At 50.1% G+C, this 13,312-nt stretch overlaps 1 protein-coding gene across 3 annotated transcripts in view; it reads left to right on the top strand.

The window, feature by feature from the left end:
• ADCY8 (adenylate cyclase 8) overlaps positions 1 to 13,312 on the top strand; it is a 136,616-nt gene that overhangs the window by 44,927 nt on the left and 78,377 nt on the right. For all 3 annotated transcript variants that reach the window (XM_070392349.1, XM_070392348.1, XM_070392347.1), the window contains exons 3-4: positions 4,290 to 4,420; positions 9,009 to 9,120. In XM_070392349.1, coding sequence (XP_070248450.1) covers positions 4,290 to 4,420; positions 9,009 to 9,120 — 243 coding nt within the window. The remainder of the gene's footprint in view (positions 1 to 4,289; positions 4,421 to 9,008; positions 9,121 to 13,312) is intronic.

The raw sequence follows: 13,312 nt of genomic DNA, 5'->3' as shown, positions 1-13,312 counted from the left end.
GACAGTCTGAAAATGTATGTATTATTTTTATACCTGTCCAAATATTCTCGGGGGAAAAACAGAAACAAAAAATTTACAATCTAGAGGTACTTTCCACACTGGGATTTGTAATTGTCCAAAATATGTGTTGTTGTTAGCATATGGAAGCAATAGTTGGTAGCTCTTATAGCCTTACTCCTGTCCCTCATCCCCGATGGCAATATTACTATAGCAGGTTTGGAAGTGACCACGGTATGAAAAAATTAATCACAGGTGAAGGGAATGCAGCTCAGAATTTCCCAATGACAAGCCTGCCTGTGAGTTTTGATTTTTTTCATCTTAGAATTTCACTGACTAGAAAGTTTATTTCTGAGAAAATCCCTACTGGGTTCACAGGCCACTTATTTGTGATGTTGGCAGTTCAGTCAGACAGAGCTGGTTTTGAATCTCAGCCGTGCGCACCGTGAGCCGTAGTAACTTGGGCAGAGGGTGTAGCTGGATGTGCCTTGGTTTTCTCATCTGTGAAATTGGAACAATCCTCCCTACCTCAGTGAATCCTTGTGAAGCCTGCTTGAACTCAATGCTGTGGTGTGACTGAGGGACCGGCCTCACCAGGCCCACTTCCCCACCCGCCCCTGTCTCACTCCCGGGGTCCCCAAAGTGCCAGGGTCTTGCTTCTATGACAGCGCTTCCTGAATGAAGCCTCGAGGACGCTGCCGTGTCTGCATGCCCCGCCGGCTGGGTATTCTTCGGGGCTGGAGTCTTAATCAGCACCAGGATCGCCCTCAGAGCTTGGCACGCAGCAGACACACTTAATGTTTATTGAAGGAAATTGAATTGAATAGTCAAATAGAACCAAAGATGCGTGCTCCTTGGTGTGGGGAGGAATAGGAGAGGGATGTGTGCTTTGACATTTGCAAATATGTACTTAGAAGGACGTCCAGGGCACACGGATTTCTGTGGGCCTGACAAATCTTAGAGAGGATTTCTGAGTGCTGATGAAATGATAAAATGCCTTCCTGACCCCCTCACCCCTGCCGTCAGGAGACATCAGGACTCGTCTAGTCCGTTGGCCTTGGAGGTGGGGCAGATCCTCTCTTGGGGCATCAGTGTGCCTCTTGTGGACTCTACGGACCAGCTTCTCATTGGCTGTGAGGGGCAGAGACCAGGAAACTCCCGCAGCCATGGCTGTTCACGCCAGAGCTGTGCCACCTTCCAGGTCCACCCGCAAAATATAGACCCTGGGCATCTTCTGAACGGCCACCAATCGTGCCACTGGACACAGGAGGCTGCTTAGTCTCTAGACTTCAAATTGGAAATATTTGGGCACTTATTAAATGAAGAGACCCGAGAAAATGTTAACTCCTTGAAAAAGATAAAAAGAAGGAAAAAGTCCCTGAAACCTGAATTTTGTGTGTCGTCCTTTAAATTACACTCCATGTCATGTCAATGAAGAGTATACAGACTCCAGCATCCTGCAGGCCGTGGCCTGCGAGCTAGCCCCCGGGTGAATTAAAACATGTCTGATGACCTCTGCTATTTAATAAGCACCTACTGTGTACCAGGATCTATAAAAGGGGTTTTGTCCTTTAGTGTGAAAAACAGTCCTGGGAGGAAGGTTATTATTGTTCCCAAAGGTCACAGGCACAGAACAAATCAGCTGTTGAGCTCAGGCAGGATCCCACTCAAGCTCGCCTGACTCCAAAGCCCTGCAGTCTTTGCATTTCGGAGCAGAACCACAGTTCCTGGGACCCTAGACCACCACCAGGGGGACATGGACGTTTACCCAGACTTTCAACCTCCCTGCTGAATCAGCTTGGAGAGAACATGCCTTTAGGAGCTGATTAAACCACAACTTCCGCTCGGCTGAGTTCACACTTTGCTTTCAGAAACAGTTACAGTTCTGGGTAAAAATGCCATAAAAGCCTTTAAAATATAAACTCAAAAGCCAGGGTCAGGATTTTGATGACACATCTTTAAATGTGACTGGAGGTTTGTCACTGTGTAGCCCAATTGCCTTTTACATATTCTGCCTGTTCATTCTCCCCATAGATCCTGAGTAATGTCCCTACACTAAATGATTTTCTCCTCAGCACCAATATACAATTAGAGCTCTAAAACCAGGCTTAAAATAGAGCATGCTTGCCAGTGAATTCATCAAACATTCGGGCTGTGATTTCAGTTAACACAAATATTAACTCTACACCGACCTTATGAAGCAGATGCTATTAGTTTTTGTTGTTTTGGGGTTTTTTTATTGAGTTCAGAGAGGAAGGAAGAGGGAGAGAGAGAGAGAGAAACATCAATGGTGAGAGAGAATCATTGATCGGCTGCCTCCTGCATGCCACACACTGGGGATTGAGCCCGCAACCTAGGCATGTGACCTGACCGTGAATCGAACCGTGACCTCCTGGTTCATAGGCTGACGCTCAATCACTGAGCCATGCCGGCCACGCAGTGCTATTATTATCATGTCCAATTTACTGATGGGGAAATTGTGATACAGAGGGGTCAGTCACAGAGTCAGGAAGTACACTTATGATAAACCTGATTTTTCTTCAGCTATGTTGAGTTGGATATACATCTCATTGTCATCAAAGGAATCCGCATAATACAGCCACCCGTTCCTTACTAAACCTGTGTTGGGTTCTTTTTTTTATATATATATATTTTTTTATTGTTTCCAGAGAGGAAGGGAGAGGGAGAGAGAGAGAGAGAAACATGAATGATGACAGAGAATCATTGATCGGCTGCCTCCTGCACACCCTACACTGGGGATCAGGTCTGCAACCCAGACATGTGCCCTGACCGGGAATTGAACCGTGGCCTCCTTGTTCATGGGCCCACACTCAACCTCTGAGCCACGCCGGCCGGGCACGTAAGGTTTTGATTAGATACTGGATGCAGAGCACTTGGCGTCTACAGAGTGAGTGGTCAATTGAAACAAACTATGGTCTACGACCAACCGGAGTGAGTCTCTCACCCTGTGCCTGGGCCTTCGCTGCAGAGGGAGGTGCGTCAGAGCCTCTCAGTCTGCGAGAGCCTGGGAGTGGCCTGTTCTTCCTGACGCCATGCCATGCCGAGGTCCGGCTTCGTGCACGCCCAGACTCTGTCTGCCGGGGGCTACCCCTGCTCCCATGCTGGGCCTCTGTGTTCCCACCTTGCCTCCCCCAGGGGGGACTCTAGCAACTGATACCATGAAGCCATTCTGGCGGCATGAATGGAGCGCGTCACGTGAGATGAGGTGTAAATCCAGACAGGAGCCGCCATGCACTTTGAATCAACCCAGGCCCCTTTTCATGCAAATGAGGGGGGGAAAACACACAAAACAGGGAGTAAAAGATGTGCAGAACGGAGCTCAAAGGCCACCCTGGGCCCCAGTCTGGCTCCAGGAGAGCTTCTGATACTTCTGGTCGCTGAAGCTGGCGAACCATTTATTACGGCTCAGCAGGAGTGGGAACTGTACGGAGGGGCAACTTTCCCATTTTCTTTAAATGGTGTGTTCAGGGGATGTGAGTGATGTGTCTCCAGTAGTCAACAAATCAGAGGGAAACAAAAGTGTCGCAACCGGGCTTTTCTAAGCAGACTCCAGGCCAAGTTCGTCTTCCAGAACATGCTCTGCACAGGGAGGGAATGGGGCTGTTGCCGGGTAGTAGCAGGGCTGCCTGGAGGCAGGCAAGCCTGGAACTGGAGAGTTTTGCTATAAAAGTCTCCCTTCAAAGCACCGTGTCCTGCTCGAGGACTGAAAGGGAATTGCCACTTAAAGAATGTGTTTCACAAATAGTTACCCTGTCCCAGGGACACTGCTGGCCCCTGGAGGGGGTGCACCGCTGAGCTGGACACCATCTCCGCCTTCCATGTGTCCAGGTGTTTGTTTAGGAAGCATTTAGTTAGCACCTGCTGTTTCCGGGCACTGAGTGCCCCTCCGAGCTGTGACAGTACCTGCAGTGACTGGGTGAACAGGGCCACCGGCACCTGGCGAGGGATGTTTCTACCTGTTCTAGGGACCAGCTTGACAGTGGATATATCTACCTCCTTTGTTCTGACTCTTGACTCTGAATTCCTTCGGCCACCAACTTAGCCACTCTAAATTCATACTTCCTCACTTCCTAAGCACTTCCTGTAGTAGTAAGCCAGCACAGTGCCTGGCAAATAGCAAGTAGTCCCTAGATATTTGTCATGTTCGTAAATGGGATGAGATGAACAATTGCTCAGAAAATTCAGCCCATGGCTTCCCTGCCATCCGCCCGCCCCTCTGAGCCTCGGTGGCCAGCCTAACAAGACTATCCCTCTTTGTTGCTTTGTCCCAGGAGCGGCTCGTGCTGTCCGTGCTGCCCCGCTTTGTCGTCCTGGAGATGATCAACGACATGACCAACGTGGAAGATGAGCACCTGCAGCACCAGTTCCATCGGATCTACATCCATCGCTACGAGAACGTCAGGTGAGAAAGGCGACGCCCCACCTGTGCGCCATGCGCTCCCTGTGCTGGGCTGCTCTCATCTCGCTGCCGTGACTTCCATCTGCCTGGATGTCATGCCATTTTTCATTGGTTGATTAATTCATTAACTAGTCGTTACCCATAAGAGAGTTCTACATTTCCAAACAGAGGCTCGAGAAGAATGTCAGGGAAATGCAGTCATATCTGCTTGCTGACGTGCTGCTTGGCTCCCCTGCAGCGGGCCTGCTGCCTTCACATTCTCAATGGGAAAGTCCAAGCCCTTCCATTGGGGTTGGCAAACTAACCTCAGAGACATCTGGGAACCTCAGGGTGATCAGCAGGTCTGCTCATTATATTCCTCATAAGTGTCTTTAAAACAATACGAATACAGGCTACAGCTCTTTTTTCTTTTTGAAAATGTATTTTTAGCCAACCATGCATCATCCATCCATCTATCCACTCACCCATCCACCCATCCACCCATCCACCCATCCACCCACCCATCAATCCATACACCCATCCATGTACTCATCCACCCATCCATCAGTGCCCTCTGAGCCCAGGACTGCCCTGGACAACACGCTGTGCACTGAAAACCACAGGGTGGACTGCTTACTGAGGCAGAGCAGCTTTAGAATCCCAATTCCACCTCTCCCTCATGTGTGAGCTTGGAGGATTACAGACTCGGATCTCAGGATCTTTTTCCATAAAATGGGCAGTTTCTATATACGCTGCAGTGAGTAAAGGTCTAAAGAAAGCACAGGACAGGAATGAGCATACAGTAGAGCACTGGGCATATTGTACGTTGTTTCAGACGTGGTTTCTAGTGGCAAACAAAAAAGAACCCAACCTTGGCTGATTTTAAAAAAATTCCTGAATGGCTACATGGCGGCTCCAGAAAAATTGGGGAGGGACAGAGAGCTGGTCTCAGGAACAATCTGGAATAAAGCCAGAAGCATAGCGGAGCACAAGGCCAGTGAGGACCAGCTTCCACTGTTTCCGAAGAGTTCATTCCCTGTCCTCACACAGCTGTCACCTCCGCAGTGCCTCAGCGCCCCAGGATCTGGATATGGCTGCCTTTGCCCACTCCTTACCCTCCCCCGGCCGGCCTCTTTGCAGGTCAAGTTAAAACCTGGGGCTGGTGTGGCCCACTGGCAGAGCCCCGTCACCGGCAAGAAGAGACTGGGAAGCAACTGGCTGGCATGTTCAACTTGGACAGCACAGCTGCATTCCTTCCCACCAGATGCCACAGGGCGGAAATTTCCCAGACGTAGGGGGAGTGAAAATGCCAGTCTGCCTTCTCAGTTCCTAGCTTCCCGCCTTTGTAGGGGAGGAGGAGGAACATTTCCCACACACCCACGCCTCTGGCTGCCCTACACTCATTCCGAAGCAAGGCCAGCAGAGAGCGGGATTCTCACACCTCCCTGCGGCGGGAGAGCCTGCAGAGGTGGTCCCTGGGTCACACTCAAGAGTGGAGCGACCCTGCCTTAGACGCTTGAGTCTGTAAAGGGTCCCTCGTCATACGGCAGCTCCGGTGAGAGGTACACACACCCCAGATCTGGGAATCGGTCCCACAGATCATGGGACTCGTCATTACCAATTCTAGAACAACAGGTTCCGGGCAGTACCTATAATTACAATACGGTGTGGGCTCTATTATTACAGTAAGCAAAGGGTGCCAAGGGAGCATGAGGCGAGGAAGCCCTGTGGTGGGAGAGGGGGCGGCGAGAGGTGGAGGGTGCAGGTGGGTGGAGAACCCTTTCAAAAGAGATGGTTCTTATTTGCCTCAGTTAAAACTGAGTCAGCCAAGTGAAGAGGACATGAAACCAGGCAGAGGGGGCAGCACAAGACCGGGAGTCTATAGCTATGCCTAGACCTGGATAGAAAAGATGTGCATTATCTATTAATATAAAAGAGGGAAAATATCAATATATGACACATTATGAGAGTGCCTGTCACCATGGAGAAAAAGATGGGGGGAAACTAACCTTAAGAAAAAAAATGATGAAAATACACAAGCCAGCTCACCCATACCCACAGGCTGAGGACCCTCAAGTTCAAGAAACAGCACCTTTGGCTTTCTCTCTGCACTAGTCAATTTCAGTGCTGCCTTCTGTCCAGAATAACGGAAGTTATTTCCGCCCCCTCCACCCACCCATTTATTTCAAACCACTGAACTGAGGTCTGATGCTCCGAGACCCTTTCCTGAGCTCACAACACACTCAATCAAAATTGAGTTTACTGCCCACATTTCTCAGTGGCCTGGGCTCGCAGCAAAGGAGCCCTTTGTAAGGGGAGAAGAATCTAGAGACCCCACTGCGCACAGGGCCTCTCCCAGCCCTTCCCTGAGGCAGCTCCCACGGGTCCTGGGCAGATGAACTCATCCGGGGGTGGTGGGCCTCTGCAGCCCACGGCAAGGCTGCGGGTGCCAAAATAAGACCAGAGATGGAGAAGGCGGAGGAGGGCCGTCCTTGGCCTGTATCTGAGAACAAAGTCAGACCGGCTGCTCCGCCCGTTCCCAGCCCCCGGAGCACACCCGCTGTGGAGTAGGGAGCATCTCTGAAATCATTTCTAAATCTGTCCCTCTCTCCATGGCCACCCACCCGGTTCATCGCTCCCATCAGCAGGGTGTACAGGAGGCACCACGCCACGCCTGGGGACATCCGTGGGCCCAGGGGACGGGGAGCCTGCGGACCAGGCTCTCATCCGGAACACTGTCTGTGAGCCACGGCCCCTACAAGACATTGGCTGCATCCTTTCGTCTCTCTGGGTTTGCTTCCTAATCCAAAGCATGAGCAGTCTGAAAGGGTCCAAGCATTCAGACTCCAGTTGATTTCGTCCATACACAGCTGAGATGTCTGCAACGAGATCCCGGCACTGGGCTTTGTACTGGAAGCCTTTTCGGCTTCCAGCCTCATCTGCCCAATTCTAGCCCTTTCCTGTCTCCTCCCCCGCCCACTTCCCCACCCCGTACATGTAAGACACTTCCCGTATTAGTTAGGCCCTGCTGTCCACTCTAACACAGAACCTCCCAGTTTTGATGATTGAAACTCCATAGACTCTACTCACTCAACTGTCCATTGCTAATATTCCTGGTGGGTGGCTGATTCAGGCACAGCGGCCCCTGCACGTTATAGCTGTGCCAACCCCTGGCATTCAGCTCTTGGAGGGGGAAGAGCAGAAAAGGCCCACCCGTTTCTTGACCACCTTGGCCAAGAAATGACAAGGATCACTTCTGCTCAGATGCCACTGATGAGCCCTGATGGCATGGCTCCACCCAGCTACCAGAGTGGCACAGAGTCCCTGGCTCGGCGGTCTTTGCTAGGGCAGGGCGGTGTGGATTTGGTGGACAGTAGCTTCTCTGCCAGGCCTCTCTCCCCCCTTTCCTCCAGCCCAGCCCCTGCCACGTGGTTTGAACATTCTCAGTCCACCCGCTTTGGGCTGTTTATTTCCCGCCAGGCCTGCCAGCGTGCGCACTCGCCACGTTCGCCCTGCAGACTATAGTTCCATGGACAAGCGAAATGAAATTGAATGAGCCCAGAAAACTGGTTGCCTCTCGAGGACTGTCTGTGTGGCAACCTATTAAACCCTCGCTGGTCCCCAAAACTTCCCACAGCTGTTATGTGTCCTCTACTTATTGAGGACCGTGATTTATCGGTTATGTTCTGACAGTAGCCCTGCAGAGTAGCTTTAATCATTGCACTATTGTCAAGAAAGTGGAAGCTCTGAGGGATTAGATGTGTTTCCCTGGAACACACAGCTAGGAAGACGAATCTACACAGTGTTCCTAATGATTCTAGTGGCTTCTGCTAAAGCCTCCTTGAAGACTCTATTTGCAGAGCGACTGTTAGGTAACATCACTTATTTTTAGCCAAATAAACAACTTATATAACCAAATTAGAGTTGGAAATTAATACGGTCCCGTCAGTATATTCTAAGATGAGTATCTTGGAAGGTTACAAATTTATACTTAGAAACAAAAGGCCTGCCTTGAGCCCAGCACGTGGGGGCAGCAGAATGAGCAAGGCAGTGAGAGCCAGGGCCCGGCTTCTGCTTCTGGTCTTTCCTTCAACTCACTCTTAGTGCACGCGTGTGCCTCAAGCCAGTGCTTCTGAGACTTGAACGTGCGCGCACAAGAACCACCGGAGGCTCTGGTTATGTCCGAGTGTGACCCAGTGGGTCTGGGTGGGGCCTGTCTAACCAGAGCCTACGAGAGGCCGGTGGTGGCCGGGACTACACTCTGAGGAAGGAGGTCCTGAAGCTGATCATGTCTGTTGATTCAACTCAGAAGACAGGTCATGAGTCTTAACATATGATGGAATCTTGAAGGACAAGCAGGATTTTAACAAGTAGCAATGGGAAAGAAAGCTATGGCGGGGAGCAGGTGCACTGCACAGATGCAGGTGCCCCCTCGTCCTTCCTGAACCCCTGGGTGCACTGTCTCAGCTGGGATGTCTGCTAACTAAGGCAGGGAGAGGGAACATCCCAGACCACGGCTGACTTCTCTGCTGATGCTGGTGTGTGTCCCGGATGATTTAAAATCTTAATGTGCTTTCTCCCCACCCCACCCCACCCCTTCCCTGTTGTCTAGTATTCTTTTTGCAGATGTTAAAGGATTTACCAACCTCTCCACGACCTTGTCCGCTCAGGAGCTGGTCAGGATGCTCAACGAGCTCTTTGCCCGATTCGATCGACTGGCCCACGTGAGTTGAATTTAATTCCCTGCTTGTCTTTGGCGGGAGTGAGGACTGCATGTGAATGAGGGGAGGCCTCAGCCTTCACTGCCAATGTCATTACTGTTCTGCATCCTGCCCCTGGGCGTGGCCCCCTGATCCTCACACATTCTGGGGATCAGTGTTAGTTACTGACAGGTCTCGGATGGGAGGTTTGACAGATGAATCTTCCCAGTGGAGCGACAGCTGGTTGAGTGACAATCAAACCAAGTCCTTTTGATCCGCTTCCACCCCAGCATCATGTCCCCCGGGGTGGCCAGGTGCCACCCAGCTGCCCTGGTTCGTGCGGAGGTGGCTGCCTGCAGTTCCCCAGCCGACCCGGCCATGGGGACTGAATTCGCTGGTTCTCGAGAAACAGTGGTCCACTGGGCCCCACTGTGTTTGACCTTATTTAAGAGCTTTGCTGTGTTAGCCAACGCGACACCACCTTTATTTTCAGTTAGCTGATCAGAGCTCAAATAGAAAACAGGTTAAAAGAGATGACCATTTGCCATCGAAACACAGACTCCTGGCCCTAAAGCCACTTGAGTGACGGAGGGTGAGTTACTTCGTCCTTCTTGGTGAAGGGTGTGCATCACGGCCAGTTTCACAGGCTGGTGGGAGTTCCATGAAACCACATCGAGGGAGTGCATTCCCCGGGCACCGAAAATGTCCTGTTTTGGCTGCCTCGCCCCAACAGAGAGCCACTCATACTGGAATCTGAGCACCTCTAGGGGTGGTGCATGGGGCTCTGTGCTGGGAGTATGGGAATGACTAAAGCACACGCCTTCCCTTCCCAGAGCTAAGTCCAGCTGGGGCTACATAAAGAGGAAAGCAATGCATGATGTGATGTGTGTAAAGGTACATCCGGGTGACCCGGGACTGCAAAGGCGACACAGAACCCTTGGGTCAGAGATTTCCAGGAGAAAGTGGCACTTAGGCTGAGTCTTAAAAATTAGAGAACAACATAAGAGGTCACTATTCAGCAATGAAATGGAGCAAGCCTCTGATACATGCCAGAACATCACTGAGTCTCCAAGGCAATATGCCAAGCGAAAGAAGCCAACCCAAGATACAGATGACGTACCCCTGAAATCTATATCATTTTATTAATGATATCACCCCAATAAATTCAATAAAAAATAAAGTAAAAAAAAGAAGCCAGATGCAAAAGGCTAAACATTTTATGACTCCTCACATAAGCCATTCTAGAAAAGTCAAAATTACAGGGACAGAGACGAGCTGAGTGGTTGCCACGTGGAGGGTGTGGACTGACTGCAGGGCAGCATGGGGTGCGGTGATTTGGGGGTGATGTGGGTGCTCTATATGTGAGCAGGGCTCTTCACACTTAGGGCAAGAGTGACTGTTACTGTATTTAAATTATATATCAATTACCGAGGTGAAGAAGATAGGGAATGTCAGCCGGGAGAATAAAAATAAAGATGCTAGCTACTCAGAAACCAGAAGAGATTCAGCATCGCCAGAGGGACAAGGGTGAAGTACGCTACACAGACAGGCGGGGACCCGCCAACAACCCGCAGAGGAGCCTGCAGCTCCCGGACAATGTTAACCAGGCCACTAACTGGGCAGCGGAGGAGGTGGGGACTGAGGTCTCTCCTAATACAAGAGCTGGGTTTACTGAAGGGCTGGGAACTGGGAGGTGGGGCAGAATATATACCACCTTTTGATTGTTGCACAATGGGGGCTGGTGTGTTACACATAAATCGTTCTACTTCATATTATGGTCGTGAATATTTCTGCTCAGAGACGCTAAGATGGATAGACATGACCCTCCCGCGAGGACCAACAAATGTGACCAAGGTTAATTTTTTGTGTCACCATAGACGCCGCTGACTCAGGGAAAGGGTTAAGTAACAGTTAATACAAGTCGTTCAACCAACATTTATTGACAATGTACCACGTGCCAGGGAACGTGCAGGACTCTGGGAAGGCAGCGCCAGTCCCTGCCCTCAGGGAGCTCTGAGTCTGGTAAGGGAGACGGACCAGCCCGTAATGACTGCAGGACAGTGCAGTGTGAGCAGTGACAGGCCCAGGGTGGGAGACGAAGGGAAGCCCAGCCAGATGCTGGGCGGGTCTGGGGGTGATGGTGTTGGTGATCCGGCAGCACACAGAGAAGACGGCCTCTGCACACTGGGGCTGAAGAAAGAGGAAGAGCTTTGCTGGCATCAGATGAGAGGAGGAGGGGCCATCTAGGCTGAGCCATGGGGCAAAGGCAGGGGAGTGTGAAAATGCAACACTGTGCTACTGGCGTGGGAGCTAGAAGGAGCTCAAGATTGTTAGAGCGTGAAGGGCAAGGGCGATGCAGTGAGAGACGAGCTTGAGGGCATGGTGTGACATCTGAGGGAATGTGGAGTTTGTCTCGGTGCCTGGGCTTTTCGCCCTGGCTCCTGTCCACATGGTGGGGGGAGGGGAGCAAAGGAAGGTACATGGCCAGTGATCCCCACTGGGCACAAGATTCTGTAGTCCACCTTCTGGGGTGTTACTCTTATTGGAAGATTTTAAAGGGAAAATACCTATCAAATTAAGTACAGATAGGTGATGGAGTAAAGTTATTATTAATTTGATAAGATTATTAAATATGTATAAAATGCCCTTTTTAATGCATTGTGATGAGTGTTTTCCCTGGCTTACCTAACTTAGTTCTCACAACAAACCTACAAGGCAGTGTCTTTATTATTCCCATTTTACAGAACAAGTGACTGAGGCTCAAAGAAGTCAAATAATCTGCCCAGAATCACCGGTAGGTGGTGCATCTGGGATCCAGACCAAGGCCAGGTGCCTCCATGGTAATACACATATTCTTCATGACTAATTTGGATGGGGAGGGGCAAACAGGAACTACCTTACTTTACTAAAGGATCAGGCATTTTAGGGGGTGGAACGGGAGACCTCAGAGATGGGTTGCTGCCTCTGCAGGATGGCTTAAAGGGTTCGAGTGAGGCCGGACTTGAATATTCCTTGTGCAAATCCCCTCTGCATCTCAGTTTCCTATCAAAGGTGTAATGAAGGATAAATGACACAACACTGTGAGATGCTCCCTCACACACAGGCTGCTCCAAATAAGGACTCAGTGCCCGTTAGTGCTCTGCAACGCCTAGTACCCCCGCCCCGGGTGCATCAGTACCTGCTGCCCTAGGAGAACTCGGTGGTAAAGTTTAATAGTCTCTGCCAGGGAAAAGAAGTCCACTCGGGAAAGAGAATCCCCACTGTAAGTGCATTTACCCCACAACTTGCCCCTTGAGCATCCTTTAGCACCAAAATCCTGTGCCTTTGTAATGACCTTTCTCTCCTGGCCGAGGGTCTTTGCTTTAGATTTCCCTTAAGCTGCACATCAGAGAGAACCCACCTCCCATGCAAATGGCACACACTGTACCTGCTTACGCACTGCGTTATTAAAATGCAGGGGAAACCTCACAGCCTCCTGTTAGAGAGCCTCTTAGCGTGATCGAGTTCCTCGGGTTCCCCGTGGTTAGGGCTGCTCAGAACAGAGCACTGTGACCCTTGACCCTTTGGCAAACTCCCATTTTAGGGGGTTTGGTCTCTGTCACTTTTGGTCTTCGATCTTTTTGTAAAATAAAGTAGTTCCTACCTGCCCCTCCCCATCCAAATTAGGAATGAAGAATATGTATATCATTAGGAAGTCTTTAAAATTGTAAAGCAAAAAACTTACTTATTTGTTAACATGACTGACCTCAATACAGCTTAAACCTTTCGTAAAATGACTGACAAAACTGGAAGAACCTAAACTGCTATTATAAAGAACAAATCGAACCCAATGGAAAGCTAATCCACAGATTAAAATCAAGGAGAGCTGCTTCTATACTAACATCAAAAGAATTTCAAGATATTTGCTGAATGAAAAAAAGCGTGTCTCAGATCTATAGACATAGATTGATAAATCTATGGCTAAGAGCATGAAAACTAGTCACACATGATCATGGGAATGTATCTGTGAAAACACAGCAGCCTCGGAGGAGGGGAAGGAGACCAGGTCCCCAGTGGTGGTGGGCCTGAGGGCCAGGGGCTGCGCGAGGGACTTACCACAGTCTCATTGTTACTTGGACTATATAGTCATCTGTTATTTCTGTAATCACAACGAGATAGCGTCATGTTCTCTAACACAACTATTTTAAGTGCATTAACTGCACCAATGTTTTTGTTC

The sequence above is a fragment of the Myotis yumanensis genome, unplaced genomic scaffold (assembly GCF_028538775.1).
Source record: "Myotis yumanensis isolate MYYU_CA2020_CCGP unplaced genomic scaffold, mMyoYum1.0.hap1 SCAF_15, whole genome shotgun sequence".
NCBI classification, from domain to species: domain Eukaryota; kingdom Metazoa; phylum Chordata; class Mammalia; order Chiroptera; family Vespertilionidae; genus Myotis; species Myotis yumanensis.
Note: the sequence above shows the minus strand (reverse complement) of the source record. Positions and strands in the feature narration are given on the sequence as shown.